The sequence below is a fragment of the Rhinolophus hipposideros genome (assembly GCF_964194185.1).
Source record: "Rhinolophus hipposideros genome assembly, chromosome: X".
Lineage (NCBI taxonomy): Eukaryota > Metazoa > Chordata > Mammalia > Chiroptera > Rhinolophidae > Rhinolophus > Rhinolophus hipposideros.
Window position 1 is genome coordinate 98,536,695 of NC_138046.1, and position 20,879 is coordinate 98,557,573.

A 20,879-nucleotide genomic window follows, 5' to 3' on the forward strand; every position below is an offset into this window, starting at 1 on the left:
GACGATGAAACATTGGTCCCATGCTGGTGTAGACTTTGAATCATTTTGTATGTTTATAGGCTATAACTTGTTCTTCATTGGGTTATCCTCAGTGGTTAAGATGAATTACACTTCCCATTTCCTTTTCTTCGTTTCATAGTCTTATGTTTTTGCTGCACAAAGTATTTGTGTTCCTTCTCTGTGGTCTTGAGCAACTCATATAAACTATGTAAAGCTTTTTTGGGGGGCGTCTACTAAATTAGGGCATACATTTGTCATCAAGATTAAATGAGGTCACTTCTGCCTAGCCTGGGCCTGGAGCGGCGCATGGCGCAGGTCCCTCCACATCATGGCCCTGGGAGGTGGCAGCACGTGGCGGGTGCTGTCTGAGTGTGCTAAGGCCTGCCCTGGACACCCTAGAGCCTGCCGCCCCTGGGCCAGAGGTCCCATGAGGACTGCCGCCACCGCCATGGGCATGCAGGGCTTCTGGAACTACATTGAGAGTACTGTCCGAGCGCCATGGTGGTGGTGGAACTGCAGAAGCTGGCGGGGGACAGCCTGGTGGGCTGCAGCAGCAGAAGTCCCTCACACACACTATTGTGCCTGCTGATGGACCCTGACATCTGCCTGCACTGCCTCTACGGTGGCTTCTACACTGACTTGGGGAGCCGCCAGTGGAACCTCATGTTCGGCTACCTGGCCGTGCTGGCCAAGGTCTGCTTCGTCCACAGCCTCGAGATCTTCATCGTCTTCAAAGGCATGCTGGAGAAGGCGTGGCTACATGAGTGGGTCAAGCAGCAGTGCAATGAGTGCCAGGCTGCGTAGCAGATTGTCAGCCATACTCAGAACAATGGCACCCCGCCTCCCAAGGTCTGGTTCCCACCACCTGCTTGGCTGCATAGCGCACTATATACACCTGGCTTTCATCCACTTCTACATCAAGGTTGTGCTGAACATCAAAGACCATCATCAAGAAGTGATTGATTTCTGCAGAGAAAACAGCTTTCATGGCTTGGTTGTGCATGACTCTGATTATGCACTGTGCGACATCCACTACTATTTCAGTGCCCATGCCCTAACACTGAGCTGTAACAGGGAAAATCTCACCATGAGCCAATACCTGACACACGAAGTGGCCAAGCAGCTGGACCTGACCCCAGACCGCTTCCCTATCTTTGCCGCTGTTAGGAAATGACATTCTACCTGTGGAAGACCTGGCTTCCTTTCATTGGAGTTTACTTGGTCCAGAACACCCACTAGCCTCACATATGGTCTAGGGCCACCAGCTGGTCTTGCCTCCATCGGACGTGGTGATCAAAGCTCTGGTTGAGTACATCGCAACATCCAGAATACCTCAGACTTGGATGCTATAGCTAAAGATGTTTTCCAACATTCTCACTCCAGAACAGATGAGAAAGTTACTCAATTGTATTGAATATTTTTCAGCGACTAGTAAGCTTGTGGCATTTCACCCCTCACACTACTTAGCCAGACCAAATCCATTTGAAATGGCTGGGACAGTGTCACATATTCCCCATCCCAGAAGATCAACACTCCATAAACTTCTCTGCAAGCCCAGCCCCTGGCTCCACAGGGCCCCAGCCCAGGCACTGCAGGTCAGGGTCCACCCTCGTACAGCTTGGCGTGCAGGCTCTCACTTTGGAAACAAGTGAAAATAATCTGAGTGAGCAGAAAAACTGCAGTAATATTCCTCAGGAAGGAAAACATACTTCATTGTATGAACAGTCCTCCTGGATCAACCCAGTTCCCAGCGGCAGCCCCAATCACGTGAACTTGGCATACTTTCCTGGTTCTTCTACATCGTCGTCTTCAGACAGTGGTGAAGGCAATGGAAGCACTGCAAATCCTATCAGTGGGAACACAATTGGCTGGGAGAAGACAGGAAGCCACTGAGAGCGTCAAGCCCGGGGAGATCCAGGAGAGCAAACAAAGGCAGAAGGTTCGTCTGCTGCCTCGCCAGGCAGCCAGCTCACTGAAGGAAAGGGGTGCCAGATTGGCACTGGCCAGCCAATCCCATGCCTTCTGGCCATGCCTAACAAGAACTACATGGACCTCACCACCCCACCCTTTCCCACGTCACACCCGAGGTGTTGAGAGTGGCCAAGCACTGGCACAGGAAGGGCTAATGTATCCATACATCTTCCACGTCCACGGTAAAATCAAAATTGCTGTTTCTATTGAAGATGAAGCCAGCAAAAAGCAGCCTCCCGCTGCCCTGTTCCATATGCCAATTCATCAGTATGTTTACAGAGTCCCCTGGTTAGCTTGGCAGAAAGCACGATGAAATCTGAGAGACTTGCTTTTAGAAAGAACAGACTTCCACCAGAATTTTCACCAGTGATCATTAAGGAGTTGGAAGCTTACAAAAGGAAATCTCTGCCAATCCTGGAACTGTTGGAAGCGCCTGCCTTCAGGGAGTTGACCTACCCCAACCTGAAGAGGCTCTGGCTGGGGAGGGCAGTTGAGGACAAGAACTGCAAGACAAGGGCCTTCCTGACCTGATAGAGGTCAGACACCCCAGCCATGCTTAACCTGGCCAGTGTGCCCACTCATCTCATGGTGCTGTGCTCTATCCTAAGGTATATGGTGCAGTGGCCCAGAGCATGGCTACTGGCTCAGGCACTGTCTCCCAAACTCTACGGCCCAGATCCGCTGCAAGAGCTCGAGATTGAGAATCTCGACCTTTGAGGCATTCAGCTGTCAGCTCTCATCACGAGTGGCATGGACATAGCCCTGTTTGCAAATGATGTGTGTGGCCAGCCTGTGCCCTGGGAACACTGCCGTCCTTGGATGTATTTTGAGGGAAGCATTTCCAGTCGAAACTCCTAAAAGCAAGCTGGGAAAAGACCCAACTCATTGACTTCTGGGATGGTCAGGCTGAGCCAGCTGCCAAGGTACAAAAGATGCAGCACAGCATCCTGGGAGGGCTGAATTTCTTCCGGCAGAGCATCTTGCTCACCTTCCTGACATCCTTGGTGCTGCCTTTCTGTCCCACCTCTGTGTACCCAAGGCACTTCACGCCTGTCCCTACCCACCTACCCCCCCCGCCCCCCCCCCCCCCCGCAGCTCAGGGCCAAAGGCAAGGCTTTGCAGGAGTCTTTGGCTTCTTTGGCTTTGGAGGCCCTTCTGGGGAAACTGTAGCAAGAGGTGCTTGCTGTGCCTTCCACGTGGCAATGGCATCAGGACACAGTGGAGCCTTCTCAGGCTCTGATGGCAGCAGGACTAGCAAGTTGCAGGGTGGAATCCAACCCATACCTTCTCAGGAAGCTAGAAATAGCTAGCATGATGGCTGGCCACTGGGCTCTGAGCAGATGGGGCTGCAGAGGCCATGGGCCTTTCCCCCTATAGGTGTTTTTGTCAGAGGACCAGCAAGAGTGTATTCAAGAAGGGTTATATCCACCTCAGTGATAAGAATATTTGGAAGAGGTGGAAGGTGCTATGGCAGAGGTTACAAACACCAGGGCAAACCTCCTTATGCTGCTTCAGCAGAAGTGGCCAAAGAACTGAAGTCAAGATCTGGGAAATCCAAGTCCTCTGCCGTGTCTTTAGATGATTGCCTGGCTGAAAACAGAGCAGTGGCTGAGGAGAAACCACTGTCCCAGATGAACGGGAGTGCAGGCAACACCAGGGCCCTCAGCCACTCCAAAAGTACCTTGACCAATGATTGTAAGATGTGCAATACAAATCCTCAAATGCTCAAAGCAAGGGCAGTGCTTGTCGTGGAACTGATGCCTAAGGCAGCTGTCTTAAAGCAGGAAAAATAAACTTATTTTTTAGAGAGGGTGAAGGATGCCAAAGGGTAAGGATTTAGGAATATCTGAAGTAAAAGAGAGCCTACAGTTATGTACATCTTTTTTTTTCTTTCTGTAAGAGAAAAATGAGGACTTAGGAAATTTGGATCCCTCTTGGATATGAGAGATTTAAACAACACATTTTTACTTTTAACCAAAATGCTACAATTAAAAAAAAGAAAGAAAATGAAGAGCATTTGACTCCCACACTTAAAATAAAGTACACACAAAATTTAAACTGGTTATAACAAAAGCCTATAGTTCTGTTTCTTGAACTATAAAAACAAAACAAACAAAAACGAAACAAATTTTGGCAGTCTTCAAGTATAAGAGGCCAGACAATTAAGTTTGCAAACTTGTTGCAACGATGTTCCTAACCTTTTTTGATATCAGAGGGGTTATTTATTATGAATTTGTACCAACTGGACAAACAGTTAACCAAGTTTACTATTTGGAAGTGCTGAAAAGGCTGCATGAAAAACTTAAAACTTTTCACCAATGATTCATGGCTCTTGCATCACGACAACACACCAGCTCACACGGCACTGTCTGTAAGGGAGTTTTTAGCCAGTAAACAAATAACTGTATTAGAACACCCTCCCTACTCACCTGATCTGGCCCCCACTGACTTCTTTCTTTATCTCAAGATAAAGGAAATATTGAAAGGAAGACATTTGGATGACATTCAGGACATCAAGGGTAATACGACGACAGCTCTGATGGCCATTCCAGGAAAAGAGTTCCAAAATTGCTTTGAAGGGTGGACTAGGCACTGGCATCAGTGCATAGCCTCCTAAGGGGAATACTGCAAAGGTGACCATAGTGATATTCAGCAATGAGGTACGTAGCACTTTTTCTAGGATGAGTTCGTGACCTCGTATATAGCTTAAATATCATTTTAGCATTTGGCACAATATGTATGCCATTATTTTTGATTTTGTATTACTATTCACAAGAAAGCTTTAAGACTTTGATTTTATGATTATGAAAGAAATAAGGCACAACCACAGCTTTTCTTTCTTACTTAAATTTTGTTACTGTTAATGTGGTTCTTTTGTGTTAAAAGAAAAAGTGCAACTATCAAAACTAAAAAACTGTACAGTGATATTGTGTTTCTGCTGATTTTAAATTACAGTATATCATACATATTTCACAAGCAAGTTAACTGGAGATAAAGTTGAAATCATAGAAAATGCAAATGAAATTTCAAAATCAACACAATGAGTTCAGAAATTTTCATGACTTAACCATGCATTTTTGATCAATGAACTATGTGATTTAGAACTCGACGTAGACCATTAGTGCTGCTACTGGAGCTAAACTTCTTCATAGCTCATAATTTTTAAAGTGTGCATTAATATTATTTATGTTATTGTCCTTTCTTCCATCTTTACAAGTATGTGCCCATTTGCAAAACAATAATGCTAATAATCAGTAATAGTTCTATAAAAGATGTTAACTCTGTTTAGTTATTGACTGATCTTGCTCTAACCTTAAAATTTTGTGATTACTGAGCTTTGCTGCATTTATTATAACCATCCCCAATTATCTAGCTGTTTTGAATATCAACATTACCCTGGCATATTCATTGCTATATACATTATCATTATTTTTTGCTGTTTTATGCCTTCATATTAGCAAAATATGAAATTCCTTGAAAAACAAAAGAAATCCCTTTGATCTTAAAAAATAAACAACAACAACAACAAAAATAAAACTCTACCAAATACATTGAAACAAATACAGGGAGGCAGCCAAAATAGGGAGACAGAGACACATGGCCCAAATAAAAGAACAGAACAAAGCAGAACAAGCAGTCTACCAGATGCAGAATTCAAAACACTGGTTATAAGGACACTCAATGATCTCAGGGAGAACTTCAACAGATAGACTGGAACCATAAAAATAAAGGTAGACAGAATAAAAATGAACCAGTCAGAAATGAAGAATACAAAACAGAAATAAAGAATACATTAGAGTGAATCAGTAGTTGATTATATGAAGCAGAGGATTGAATCTGCCATTTAGAAGATAAAGTAACAAAACACCCAATCAGAACAGCAAAAAGAAAAAAGAATTTAAAAAATTGAGTATAGTGTAAGGGGCCTCTGGGACAACATCAAGTGTACCAACATTCACATTATTGGGGTACCAAAAAGAGAAGAGAGCAAGGAATTGAAAACCTTTTTGAAGAAATAATGACAGAAAACTTTCCTAACCTGGTGAAGGAAATAAACATACAAGCCCAGAAAGTGCAGAATCCCAAAAAAGATGAACCCAAACAGGCCCACACCAACACACATCATAATTAAAATGCAAAAGGTTAAAGACAAAGCGAGAATCTTAAAAGCAGCAAGAGAAAATCAGTTAGTTACCTACACAAGAGTTCCCATAAGACTTTCAGCTGATTTCTCAACAGGAACTTTGCAGGCCAGAAGGGATTGGCAGAAAATATTCAAAGTGATGAAAAGCAAGGATCTATACCTAAGATTACTTTACACAACAAAGCTATCATTTAGAATCAAAGGACAGATAAAGAGCTTCCCAGACAAGAAAAAAACTAAAGCAGTTGATCACCACCAAACCAGTATTACAAGGATTCTTAGGGGGACTTCTTGAAGATAGGTAGGTAGGTAGGTAGGTAGATTAGATAGATAGATAGATAGATAGATAGATAGATAGATAGATAGATAGACAGATAAATTTCTAAAATGGCAATAACTACATATCTATCAACGATTACTTTAAATGTAAATGCATAACTGCTTCAATCAAAAGATAAATTAGTTGAATGGATAAGAAAACAAGACCTTACATATGCTGCCTACAAGAGATTCACTTCAGATTGAAAGACACACACACACTGAAAGTGAAGGGATGGGAAAAAAGATATTTCATGAAAATGGAAACAAACATGCAAAAAAGCTGGGGTAGCAATATTTATACCAGAAAAATAGACTTTAAAACAAAGGCTGTAACAAGAGACAAAGAAGGACCCAGTAATCTCACTTCTGGGTATTTATCCAAGAAAACGCAAAATGCTCCTCTGAGGGGCCATGTGCATCCATATGCTCATTGCAGCATTGTTTACAATGGCCAAGATGTGGAGGCAGCCTGGGTGTCTGCTGATGGATGAATCAATATAGAGTAGGTGGTATATATATATATACAATGGAATATTGCTTGGCCAGGGAAGGGAATGTGTTCTTACCATGTGCTGTGGCATGGATAGACCTGGAGGGTATTGCACTAAGTGAAATATGTCAGACAGAGAAAGGCAGATTCAACGTGATTTCGCTTATATGTGGAATCTAAAGAACAAAACAAACAAACAAAACAGAAACAAACTCATAGATACAGAGAACATTTTGATGGTTGCCACCTGGGAGGAGGGTTGTGGGGGGGGGTTTAAAAAGGTGAAGGGATTAAGACGTACAAATTGGTTGTTACCCAGTAGTCATGGGGATGTAGGGTATAGCATAAGGAATATAGTCAATAATATTGTAATAAATATGTGTGTTGTCAGATGGGTACTATATTTATTGGGATGATCCCCTTGTAATTTATATAAATGGCTAATTACTATGTTGTACACCTGAAACTAATATAATATTTTATGTGAACTATAATTGAAAAATAAAAAATTACTTAAAAATTACACCAATGAAGGAAACTAACAAAAGTCTAATACCTGAACCTAATGAAATATAGACTGTGAACTGTCTGTCAAACAATTCAGAATAATCCCAAAAGGCCTACACTAAAACACATTAAAATGTCAAAAGTCAAGGACAAAGAGAGAATTTTGAAAGTAGCAAGAGAAAACAGATTTGTCACATAAAAGTATGCACCTCCCCCTCCCCCCCCATAAAACTATGAGCAGATTTCTCAGCACAAACTTGGCAGTCCAGAGGAAAGTAGGACAATACAATCAAAATACTGGGGAAAAATCTGCCAACCACAAATACTATACCTGGCAAAGTTGTCCTTTAGAAATTCATGAAAGATAAAGAATTTCCCAAACAAACAAAAGCTGAGGAAGTTCATCATCACTAGGCCTGCCTTACAAGAAATGCTAAAGAGAGTTCCTTAAGCTGAAGTAAAAGATTTTCATTAACAACGTAAAAACACATGAATATAAAAAGTCACTGGTAAAAGTAAATATATAAAGTTAGATTTCTAATATTGTAGTAGTGGTATATAAACCATTTTCAACTGTAGTATAAAAGACAAAAAACAAAGGTATTAAAATAACTATAATTAGAATAATTTGTTATTAGATAAACAATATGAAAAAGATGTAAATTGCATCATCTATTACTGAAAGTATGAGAGGGGAGAAGTAAAAATACAGAGTTTTTGTATGCTATCAGAATTAAGCTGTTTTCAGCTTAAAATGGGATATTATAATTATAAGACATTTCATGTAAGCCTCATGGTAACCACAAAGGAAAAACCTTTAGAGGATAAACAAAAAAATTAAAGGAAGGAATCAAAGCATACCATCACAAAAGTCGTCAAATCGTAAAGGAAGTCAACAAGGATAGCAGGTGCTGATGAGGACTGATGAGGTGCACTCTTGGTTGGAATGTAAATTGGTGCAGCTACTATGGAAAACAGTATGGAGGTTCCTCAAAAAATTAAAAACAGAACTATCATATGATCCAGCATTCCCACTTTTGCTATATTATATATATTTATATGTACATATATACGCACAAATGTACATAACTATCTGTATATTTAGATGCACATATTTATATCAACATTGATATTAATAGCAATACATTTAAATCTGAAGGAAACAAAATCATTATTTCAGAGATAATCTGTACTCCCATGTTCATTGCAGCATTATTTACAATAACCAAGACATGTAAACAACCCAAGTGTCTGTCAACACATGAATGGATGAAGGTGTCATATGTATAAAATGGAGTATTATTCACCCATAAAAATGATGAAAATCCTGCCATTTGTGTCAATGTGGATAAACCTTGAGGGCATTATGCTAAGTGAAAAAAGTCAGAGAAAGACAAATCCTGTACATCTCACTATGTCAAACTCATAGAAAAAGAATAGAACAGTGGTGGTCAGTTGGTGGGGGGAGGGGGGGTTGAATAAATGGGGAGATATTGGTCAAAGGACACAAATTTTCAGTTATAAGATGAATACGTTTGGAAATCTGATGGATAGTTTGGTGACTATGGTTAACACCACCATATTATACACTTGAAATTAGCTAAGATAACAGATCTAAAATGTTCTCACCACACACACACACACACACACGAAGTGATTATGTGAGGTGATGGACGTGTTAACTAACTTTACTGTGGCAATCATTTCATAATGTGTATGTATATAAAATCATCATGTTGTATGTCTTACATTTATACATTTTCTTGATTAAATGTACCTCAATAAAACTGAAAAATGGATTTTAAAATGTACAATTGAATTTCCTTTAGTGGTCATTGATATTACAGTTAGCATTTGCATTCCATCTCTGGTCATATTTACATATTTAGAAATAAATTGTGAAGAAACTACACAATACAAAAAAAAAGTCTGGCTGATAAGGTATGAGAATCACATGTAGCTGTCAACTGTTCACTAGAAAAAGGATTGGAGATTAAGGGCACAGAATGGTTCTTTTTAAACAAGTATTTGAGTATTTTGCAAGCAGGATCCCACAAGGGAACAAATCTAAATCATGAATTTAGGGATCAATAAATAATTCTACTAAATTTTTTCCTCTGGTGTTTGAGCAGTTGCCCTGCTACCATCCCATCCTTACCCCCTCCCGCCAGATGCCTGCAGTAATATTCACTCTGACCTTCTTGTATAAAATTTGTTAATTATGTGAGAATTAGGTCTCCTTCTCTAAGTGTTCATTGAGAAATGAAACCTATCACTGCTGCTTTTGGTTAGCAATTGTGTCATCATAAGGAACTGTTCAACTGCCATCTGTATATGGGAACTGGCTCCTGAAAGCTAATAGAAATGCAGCTATTTTCATTGTATTAAATGATCCAACCCTTTATTTTCTCTGGCTAAGAATCAGTTTGGGTGTTGAAAGAAGTCATTTTGCATTGTTCCTCTCCGATGCTATAGAACAGACATGTTTATGTATATATTTAGATCACAAATGCCTTCAGGAGTGATTTATGTTCTATATTCTGATGGCACTCAATAATGGATAAATACTGTATAAATTACGATATTCATGACATGTTTTCATTTTCCTTACTCACCACTGCCAAAAAGAGTTTGAAAATGGGAAAGTAAGTGGTTACTTTTTAGATTACAATGGCATAAGATTGTGGTTAAGTTTAACTCCCAGGCCACTGCCACAAAATATGTATCATTAAATATTAGCAAGGGACACATTTCTGATATCGTTTACCTTCTGATGTTCAATAAGTTTCAATCAGTTCCCAATGAGCTCAAAACTTGTGCTACATAGAAAAGCAGTGTACTTCTGCATGGTGCTTGGAAGCAATTTTCATTTTCAACATTTTCTATGTGGTCTAGTATAACTTTATTTAAGATATAACTGAATGGAGGTGGGGAAGTTTATTGGTAGAACGTTGCAATTCCATCTAGTAGTTCCTTGGTCATATACATTGGGTCTAAATTTTATAATTAGAGAAATTAATCAAACTTTGCCTGATGTTTCCTTAAGTTTCTTCTTTACATTTTGGAAAGTTAAAGGAGGGATATTGCACGATATCCCTCACTATGAATTAGTGAAGAGCAAGAGGTAAAATCAATTGACAACCAAAACTTTCACAAGCATCCAACCCTCTATTCCTTAGAAACCCTGGTGAAATAGGTATTGCTCCAAGTTTGAGATGAAGAAACAGATTCTGTGAAGCAAGTTGCCTATATCCACATGATAAGAACATGAAAGTGCTGGAATATGAACTTACTTCTGCCAAGCTCCAAAGGTTGTGCACTTAATACTCTTTTATGCAGACTCTCAGAAATTAAACATAATTTCCTTTGTCTTTGTTAAACTCATGTTCCTAGAGCCAAGTTCTCCATAGGTATTATTATCCCTTATATGATACTGTATTACAATTGATTATTACTGTTTTATGTATATCAACTTTAGGGGAGTGACTGGCTTCAAGTAGAGGCTAACGTGGACATACACATCACAAGAGGAAATTTCATCAGATGGAAAATTTGCCACAACCTATTTTCACAGCCCAAACAAATCTTCACTTAAAACGGTGTTAATATGAAGATGGTAAACCTGGTTAGCCATGTTTAATAACAGAGTGTTTGTTTCACCAGGGTTATTAAAAATACAAAAAGTTTTTGCCCCAAATTAGAAAGGCTCAGATAGAGTACTTTCCCTTCTTTACCAGGATGGAATTTGGTTCCAGAAGTTTAGTGCCATGCCCTTGGGCAAAAAAAGCAGCAGTGAAAATAATTAAGAAAAACACAGATTTCCCATTATGTAAAATATAAAACTATGAGAGTGGCTATTTCATCATCTTAAAATTCTTCCATGTGCTCTCAATTTCTGCCTCATGATGCAAATAATTGTTGAATAAACAATGCTCTAAATATTTTTCTTTTGTAAAGGCATATTTTTTATTAAGCACACTAAAGATTCCTTAGTTGCTCCAATGATAGATTGAAAAGAGGACAATATTTTTATCACCTGGTAGATGATAAGAGATCGGGAGAGCATGGTGTGGGTATCACTGGCCACGAATCCAATTCCATTTGGTTTGTGGCTTTTATATCCTTCCAGAGCTGAATTTAGCCTCACAACTGAGAAAGCTGTGGTTGCTATACCAGGCAACATGGAAGAGCAGGGTACGACTGGTTCCAGAATATGAAAGTATATCCTTGTGTTTGCTTTATTAGAGGCCCTGGTGCATATGTTCTTACCCTAGTTTGGGTCCTAGTTGGGCATCCAAGGTTCCAAGGTGAATATTTCACTGTCCATGATGTTGTTGAATGTCAGTGTGGAAATCATACACATGACTAGAAGACTTTGATTCAGACCTCACATTTGACCTTCGATAATTCAGTGACCTGGAGTTTTCTCAGTGATAAAATCCATACAGTAATACTTCTGGGTTTCTCTACATTCTAAACCTCAAAACAACAACAACAAAACACTACAAAGATTGTGATTGGCCTTTTGAAAACTTTAAGAAGCTACACTAACACAATTATTTTTAAGGTTCTCCTGAATTCCTTCCCCTAAAAACTATGGATTTGAGGTCATTTTTTTTTTTGAAGTATCATTGTTGCTACAAAATCCAAATTCTGTTTGCTTCTATTCATGTCTATATGAAAACTAATACCAATGTAGGTAATTGCCACAGTGGAGAAAATTACATAACTTCTCCAAGGACAATTCATTTCAGTGGAAGAAGTCATCACCAATAAACAACAGGAGGCCTTGCTAGTGACTCTTGTTTTGCAAATACACATTTTAATCCTAAGCAAAAACTAAGATTGATGTTTTGTTAAAGGCTACCAGACTGCACAAACATCATCAAAAAGTTTTCTTGGCTTCTTTCTTTTATACGTTTGTAGCACCCTTTTTCTTTACCCCTTCCCTCCCCTCTTTCACAAATATATGCTGAATATCAATTCTGTGATGTTGGTGGCATTAGGCACTTATATAAAGTAATCCTTGAATTCTCACCAAAATTTGAGTTTGATGATATGGTCTCCATTTCACACATGAGGAGACATGCTCCTTGAAGTACAAGATCACATAACCAAAATGTGGAAAAGAAGGTATTCAAGTATGTGTCTTCTGACTATTAATGTGTTGCTATTTCTGTGACACATACTACACTTTAGTGCACTTTTAAAATCAAGGAAGGAGGAAATCCTGATTGCAATGAATTCAAGAAAACATGTGAGATGAAGAAGTGGAAACTGACTTATAAACAACTTTTTCTGGTGATTTTTCTGGAAAGTAGAACAAAATATAGAGTGGTAGCTGGAGAGAAAAGTTCTGTCAAGAGAATTTTTATTTTGTTTTGTTTGATTATTTCAGATGATTTGAGTTTTAAGAATCCCCTTTTTTTTTTTTTTTTTTTTTTTTTTTTTTTTTTTTGGGAAAAATAAGGAAGTTTTACTTGCATGCAAGGGGCTGGTTTTCAAAAGAAAGGGGCCCATGAAAACAGACAATACATGGTATTTAAAGTTCAGATTATTAAATGGCAGTCCCAATTCCAATTGCATAACATTTGGTGCAGATTTGACAGAAACTAAGAGGCTTTGATAAACCAAAAATACCCCCTTGTTTTTTTTTTTTTTTTTTTTTTTCATTCTTTATTTATTTATTTATTTATTTATTTTTTTTTAATTTATTTTATTTTTTTTTATTAATTATTTATTAGTTTCAGGTGTACAAAACAAGGTAATACTTAGACGTTCATCATTTATATCCCTCATACTGTGAACCCCCCTCCCCCCATCCACTATCCCTCCGACCTCACACTGAACCATCACATTATATATATAAAATTATAGTTGGCATTCATTAATGTTTAGCTTCTGATGTACAATGCCATGATCAGGTATCCACAGTATCCCTGAGGTGGTCTCCCAAATAGGACGCATGAAGAATCCCCTTTTTTTGCTTTTTGTTTTTTAATAACCATAATTACCCCCTAAAAAGAAAAAAATAAGGGGGCAAATACAGGACACATATTTGATTAGTCAAAACGTGGAGATCCCCTACACAACTGAAAGGTTTTTGCCTCGGGAGAATAAAGAGTTCATCCTTTGTTTCAGAAGGAATGGAGAATATGGGTACAGAGGTAGCTGGCTAGGTGGATTTGGTGATGGGAGGAAAAGGAGGTTCTCACCTACTTTAATTTTATCAGTAAGTACAAAGCAACGCTGTGAGAGGGAGGAATGGAGACAGCGTGTTAGATCATTGATGACAGAAGTAAAATGGTCATTTTGGAAAGTGGGAGAATATATTGATGATGGAAATGGAACAGAACTTCCAGCTGGTGCTGAGGCTCATCTAAGATTTATGCCTTATATGTAACAGGTCAGTGTGGTATGTACTTTTCTCTAGCCATGTTTAATTGTTTGGGCACAGCTATAAGAATGACAGAGATTAAGATTTAACCAGGGTTGGGGTTCTATCAGAAGAACACGAGAGAGAGAGAAAGGAGGAGTTAAAAGTATACTCAAAGACCTGATACTAGTGGACACTGCAATCTAAGGTGGGAAAGAAAGGAACTGAGAACGTAAGGTGTGAATCATGCTGAACGGGTGGTAAGTAATGGTCATTGGATTGGAAATCATGTTGGAATTGAAGAATTAGACGTTTGGGAATATGAAAAAGGGTGGTCAACAAGGTAAGAAGCAGGGGTCAGAAGCTACCATAATTGAAATTGAGATTTGAAGTTGGTGTATTCATTGCCAATAACTAAGTCTAGAGTCTGACTGTGGGGATCAGTGTCTGGTGAGATGAGGACAAGACCGATGGAGGTAATGAGATTGAAAGCGGATGCCAGGACTTGAAGGAATAGTCTCTGTGAATATTTAAATCATCAAATGTACGGTGATGGAAGGAGAACTGACTCTGGGTGGTGAACGCACAATGGGATGTACAGATGATGTATTACAGAATTGTACACCTGCTACCTACGTAACTTTACTAACCACTGCCACCCCAATAAACTTTAATTTAAAAAAAAGAAAAAAAATATTAGAGCGCTCAAAGGGACAAAACAGTAATTCAGACACTAAGAAACCTCAGTGAAGAAAGGGGACTACATAGTTGATTGCAACAAGTTGATCGGTGAACCCAAGCAGAAGTTTATTTAGAAATGTTTAGAAGCATTAGGTGTTAAATTACAGATGTTGTGGAATCAAAGTGGTCCATACACAGTGGGACACTCATCATGGATTCTGATTGATGGTAAAATGAGAGAGGCCGTCAGCTAAGTAGTAAATAGAAAACTGTCTAATTGCCTCCCTGTGCGTCTTCATCTTCCACCTTTAAATTGACTATCTTTACTCGGTGTAGTGGAGTTGTAACGGCATCATAAGTCCATTTTTTCCTGATAAACACCTTCTCAAGCACATCCGGCATCCTGTAGCCCTTGCTTACAATGAAATCTTTAAAGGCAATTGTTCCATAAAGATCATCAAGAATGTCTGGTTTCAAGTTCGCACCTTGAGCTTCAAGTAAGATTTTGGGGTCAATCAAAGGTTCGTCATTGATTAGCTTTGTCCACAACTTGGGCTTCAGGTACCATGCTCCATACCTCATCTTCACCCGGCGGGGAGTATGAAGATCCTGAGGTTTCTGCTCTTCCCTCTCCAAGTTTTCTTCCTGTGTGGAGAATTTTCTCTCTTTTATTTTATCCAGCCCTTTGCTGTACTTTATTCCCAAAGGAACCTGGCTTATTTTCTTTATTTTGCCAGTATCATAGGTTTGTTTGTAATCATCACGAATGTCAAATGTCACATAATTCATGATGAACTCTTCATCAACGCCCAAATCTCCAAAAGTATCAGTCCATCTGCAGAATTTAGTAAGTTCTTTTGGCATTGTTTTGCGAAGACGAGGTCTTTGGGGAATATCCACTGGGCTTAACTTCTTGTTTTCCTTTTCCTCAAGAAGCAAATTGTCTGAAGGTAACAGAGGAGTTTCCTTGGGAGGGTCCAGGTAGTCTATGGTAGGACGTCTTTCACAGAGCTTTGTGGGGGACTTCCTTCTTTTTTTGGTGCCCTGACAATAGGCCCATGTGTCCTCTAGCTTCCTGTGAGGATCAAGCACTTTCAGCACTTTTAATAGGAGGTTGGCAGGCAGAACTTCCTCCAGATTTGGGTAGTGAGCCAAGGGATGCTTGGTCAGGCTGGCTTCGATGTCCTCTACGAATGCCTTCCGTGCTTGCTGGGCTGGTGAGAGTGTGGAAAACAGGTCTGCCTTGTTGGGCAGCTTGACCCGACTCTTTTTGGGGGCAGGTTTGGGAATTCTATGAGCAATAATGGGGAGAAAACCTTCCGTAGGGCCGCGAGTGATGAGATTCTTGCAAGGTGGACATCCCGTCCTGAAGTCGTCCAGCCCCTCTTTCACAAATATCCATCGCCGGCCGTCCAGGGAGCTGGGGAACTTCAGAAGCCTGTTCTTGTGCTTTGCGAAATACTTGGAAGGTAACTTGTCCTGGTACCAGGGCTTATAGTTCATGCCCAGGGGCATTGGTTGCCGCGGCTGAGGCCTTAACAGCCACTTCTTGTCCTCCATGGCACCACTGGTACCAGGGCGACAAGCGGCTTCAGCGATTTGTTGTCCCAGCTTCTCCAGTCGCTAGGAGACCGCTACCACGTGCGGCCAGATTCTTTCTGGAGGCAGGTCAAGGCCAGCGCCCTGCGCAGCCCCACCGCAGTCTCCCAGGATGGGCCGCATTCCTTTTTGTGCTAGAGTGCTATCTGCTGTAGGGTCACAGCGGGATTTATCCACTCCACTCGCCTTTGGGTGAACAAAGTGACCAGTTTGAGGCTATTACAGTTAAAGCGGCCACAAATATTTCACATGTACACATCTTTGTACGGGCAGGGACTTACATTTCCCTTGGGTAAATTTTAGCTGTGAGTTGAATGGTGGGGAGTTTATGACAGGTGCTTAATGTATAAAAAACAAACAAACAAAAATAGCACCAAAGTTTTCCAAAGTGATTGTACTATTCGATACTCCTTCTAGCAGTGTATGAGAATTGCACTTCCTGCACATACTCCCCAACACACATTGCGGTTGGTTAGCCATTTTAATTTTGGCTGTTCTCATAGATGAGTAGTGGTATTTCACTGTGGTTTTAATTTGGGTTTCCCTCCCACTACTGGTGTTGAGTATCTGTTTATGGGCTTATTGTCCATTTGCATCTCTCTTTTGGTGAAGACGCTGTTCAATATTTGTAAATGGTGTTGCTTGATATCTCATTGAGCTTTTTAAAACATTTTTTATTAGTATCAGGTGTACAAAACAATGTAATAGTTAGACATTAATTATTTATATCCCTCACACAGTGACAACCCCTCTCCCCCATCCACTATCCCTCTGACATTGCACACAGCCATTATATTTCCACTGTCTCTATCCCTAATGCTGTACTCTGCTTCTTGTAACTATATATATGTATATATAAAATTGTAGTTGGCATTCATTATTTTTCAGCTTCAGCTTCAGTTTCACAGTGCAGTGATCAGGCATCTACATCTTCCCTGAGGTGGTCTCCTTAGTGAGACAAATATCCATCAGATACCCTACAAAATCTTTACAACATTGTTGATTACTTTCCCCAAATTGACTTTCGTAACCCCATGGCGATCTTGTGTTTACTGACTGTGCTTTCTAATCCCCTCACCTTCCCCCTTATCCCCATCCCCCCATCTAGCAACCCTCAGTTTTTCCTCTTTGTCTCTGAGGCTGTTTCTGATTAGTTCATTTATTTTTTTCTTTAGATTCCACATATAAGTGAGATCATATGGTATATATCTTTCTCTGTCTGACTGATTTCACTTAACGTATTGTTCTCTAGGTCCATCCATGTTGTTGTAAATGGTAGAAACCATCAATAAAACAAAAAAGGATCCTACTGAATGGGAGAAGATATTTGCCAATGATATATCCGATAAGGGGTTAATATCCCAAATTTATAAAAACTCACTCAATTCAACTCCAAAAACAAACAAACAAACAAGCAACCCAATTAAAAAATGGACAGAGGACATGAAGAAACATTTTTCTAAAAAGGACATACAGATGGCAAACAGACATATGAAAAAATGCTCAACCTCACTGATCATTAGAGAAATGCAAGTAAAAACCACAATGAGATACCACCTCACCCCAGTCAACATGGCTATCATCAATAAATCAACAAACAACAAGTGCTGGAGAGGATGTGGAGAAAAGGGAATGCTTGTGCCCTGTTGGTGGGATTGCAGATTGGTGCAGCCACTATGGAAAACAGTATGGAGGTATCTCAGAAATCTCAAAATGGAACTACCTTATGATCCAGCAATTCCACTCCTAGGCATCTATCTAGAGAAATCCAAAACTCTAATTCAAAAAAATTTATGCACCCCTATGTTTATTGCAGCACTATACACAATAGCCAAGACATGGAAACAGCCAAAATGCCCATCGGTAGATGACTGGGTTAAGAAACTGGTACATTTTTACAATGGAGTATTATGCAGCCATAAAGAAGAAATCTCATTGAGTTTTGAGAGTTCTTTGTATATTTTGGGTGCCAGTCCTTTATAAACTATCTGATTTGTAAAATTTTCTCTCCATCTGTGGCTTGTTTTTTAAAGTGTCTTAACAGTGTCTTTCAAAGAGCAGCGTTTTTACATTAGATGAAGTCCAATTTATCAATTTCTTCTTTTATGGATTGTTCTTTTTGTGTTGTAGCTAAGTAAATTATACCTATCACTTTTTAATTTCCACGTTCATTGTTAATATACAGAATGTGACTGATTTTTATATATTGAACTTGTATCATGCAAACTTTGTAAACTCACTCATTAATTCTAGTAGCTTTTTTAGAGTCTGTCAAATTTTCTGTCAATAGTCATGTCCTCTGTTAACAAAGAGCGTTTCACTTCTTCCTTTCCAATGAGAATAACTTTTTTCTTGGCCTTATTGCACTGGATGGAAATTACTTATGTTGAATAGAAGTGATAAGAGTGGAAATTTTTGTCTCATTCCTGATCTTAGGGGGAAAGACATTAAGTATGATGCTAGATTTAGGTTTTTTGTACATGTTCTTTTTCTGTTTAAGTTCCCTTTGAGTCCTAGTGTTTTGAAGCTTTGTGACAAATGCTTTGTGTCAGATACTTGGATTGTATCAAATGTTTTTTTTTGCACCCACTGAGATGTTCATGTAGTGTTTTCTTTTTAGCTTGTTAACATAATAAATTACACTGATTGATTTCCAAGTGGTAAAAATACTTATGATTCCTGAGATAAGGCCCACTTGGTCATGAAGCATTATCCTTCGTATTTACCGTTAGATTCCATTTGCTAAAATATTCCAAACTATATTCACATCTATGTTTCTGGGGGATATCTGGTGTCTCTTTTCCTTTAATGCCTTTGTTTAGCTTCATTATCAGGGTAATGCTGGCTTCACAGAATGATTTGGGAAGTATCCCGTCCTCTTCATTTTCTGGAACTATCATGTAAATTTGATATTGTTTCTCCTTTAAATATTTTGTAGAAATCACCAGTGAAGTCGTCTAGGCCTGAAATTTTCTTTGTGGCAAGGTTTTTACTTTTCTTTTGTTTCTGTTTTTTTATGCAAATTCAATTTCTTTAATAGATATAGGGATATTTAGATTAATTTTTCTTGAATGAGCTTTGTTAGTTTTTTGTATTCCAAGTAATATGTTTTATTTGTGTTGTCAAAATGATTGCCCTAAAGTGTCCATACGATTTCCCTGTTACCCTTTAAATATCTGTGGAATCTGCAGTGATGTCATCTCTTCTTTGTTGATTTTTGTGGTTTGTATCTTCTTTCTTGTGTTCCTCCCCTCCCCCCCCAATAAGACTGGCTAGAGAAGAATGCATTTTGCTAATCTCTCTTTAAATAAACACGTTTTTGTTCGTTTGTTTTCTTTCCCAATATTTTTTTCTGTTTTCTATTTGATTGATTTCTCCTCCCAACTTTGATCTATTGTTGTATTGCCCTTAATGATCTGTTCATGGTAATGTAGACTTTTCCCAGCATGCACCTCAAAACTCTTCCAGACTCTACTCATTGCCCAATTCCAAAGTCACTTCCATATTTTTTAGGTATTTCTTACAGCAAAACCCCCTTCTTGGTACCAATTTCTGTCTTAGTCCTTTCAGGCTGCTATACCAGTACACCATAGACCAGGTGGCTTATACAGAAGAGAAATGTATTTCTCACAGTTCTGGCTGCTTGGAAATCCAAGTTCAAATTGCAGGCAGATTTGGTGTCTGGTTCATAGACAGCCATCTTTTTGCTGTGTCCTGACATAGCAGACGGGGTAAAGGATCTCTCTAGGGCCTCACTTATAAGGGCACTAATCCCATTTATGAGTGCTGCACCCTTATGACTTAATCACCTCCCAAAGTCCTTACCTCTAAATACCATCACTCTGGAAATTAAGTTTCAATATATGAATTTTGGGGGAACACAAACATTCAGTCTACAGTATGTTGTCATTCGTTAGTTTGTATATATTTTATAACCTTTATACTACTTTCTAAATTACTTTCCTTAAACAGATTTTAACACATAAAAATCTTATATATTTATCCATGTAATTATCAGTTTCATTATTCTTCTCTTTCTTGTGTAGGTCAGTATTTCCATCTGATATCATTTTCCTTCAGAGAGAAGGAAAATGTATTGCACCACATGTTCGCCTAGTGATGAATTTGTTCCTCTCTTATATGTTTAAATTTTTTCTTATTTTGCCTTGATTTTATAAAAGATTTTTAAAAGATGTTTTCTCTGTGTATAGAATTCTGGGATGGTAGGTTTTTTCTTTCAATACTTTATAAAATATGGCTCCATTGTTTCCTCACTTGTTTTATTTTGGATAAGAAGTCTAATGTCATCCTGATTTTTGTTTGTTTATATGTAATGTGTCTTTTTTCCCCCTCTGGCTGTTCTTTTTATCATTATTTTTGAGCAAATTGATTATAATGTACCATGGTGTCATTTTTTTTTTAATGTTTCTTGTGCTTGGCGTTTATTGAACATTTTGAATTTGTGTGTTTATAGTTTCTTTCACATTTCGGGAGGGGAACTGCCCTAATTCCTTCAAATGTGTTTTCCATCCTGCTTTCTTCCTCTTCTTCTTTATAGATTGCAATTATCCATATATTACGCTGCTTGAAGTTTTGTACAGCTCATTGATGCTATGCTCATTTAAATGTTTTTTTTACTCAGTGTTGCATTTAAGATCATTTCTCTAGCTAAATATTTAAACAGTCATTTTTCTTTCTGCAATATTTAATCTGTCATGAATGCCTTACAATATGTTTTCTTATCTCACATTTTGAAATTTTCATCTCTAGAAGTTTGATTTAGTTTGATT

The 20,879-nt window shown here is 38.8% G+C and overlaps 1 protein-coding gene and 1 pseudogene across 2 annotated transcripts; one reads left to right on the top strand and one right to left on the bottom strand.

Annotated features, from left to right (window-relative positions):
* Nucleotides 1-448: 448 nt before the first annotated feature.
* On the top strand, nt 449-3,764 carry LOC308495108 (constitutive coactivator of PPAR-gamma-like protein 1; annotated as a pseudogene). The gene has a single exon. The product of its transcript is annotated as a constitutive coactivator of PPAR-gamma-like protein 1 (transcript).
* A 10,999-nt stretch (nt 3,765-14,763) lies between these two features.
* Nucleotides 14,764-16,050, bottom strand: LOC308495109 (protein FAM47E-like; the record flags this gene model as incomplete). Its single annotated transcript, XM_081043049.1, has 1 exon — nt 14,764-16,050. One exon carries the CDS (start codon nt 16,048-16,050, stop codon nt 14,764-14,766), a length of 1,287 nt encoding a protein of 428 aa, XP_080899175.1.
* Between the last annotated feature and the right edge of the window lie 4,829 nt (nt 16,051-20,879).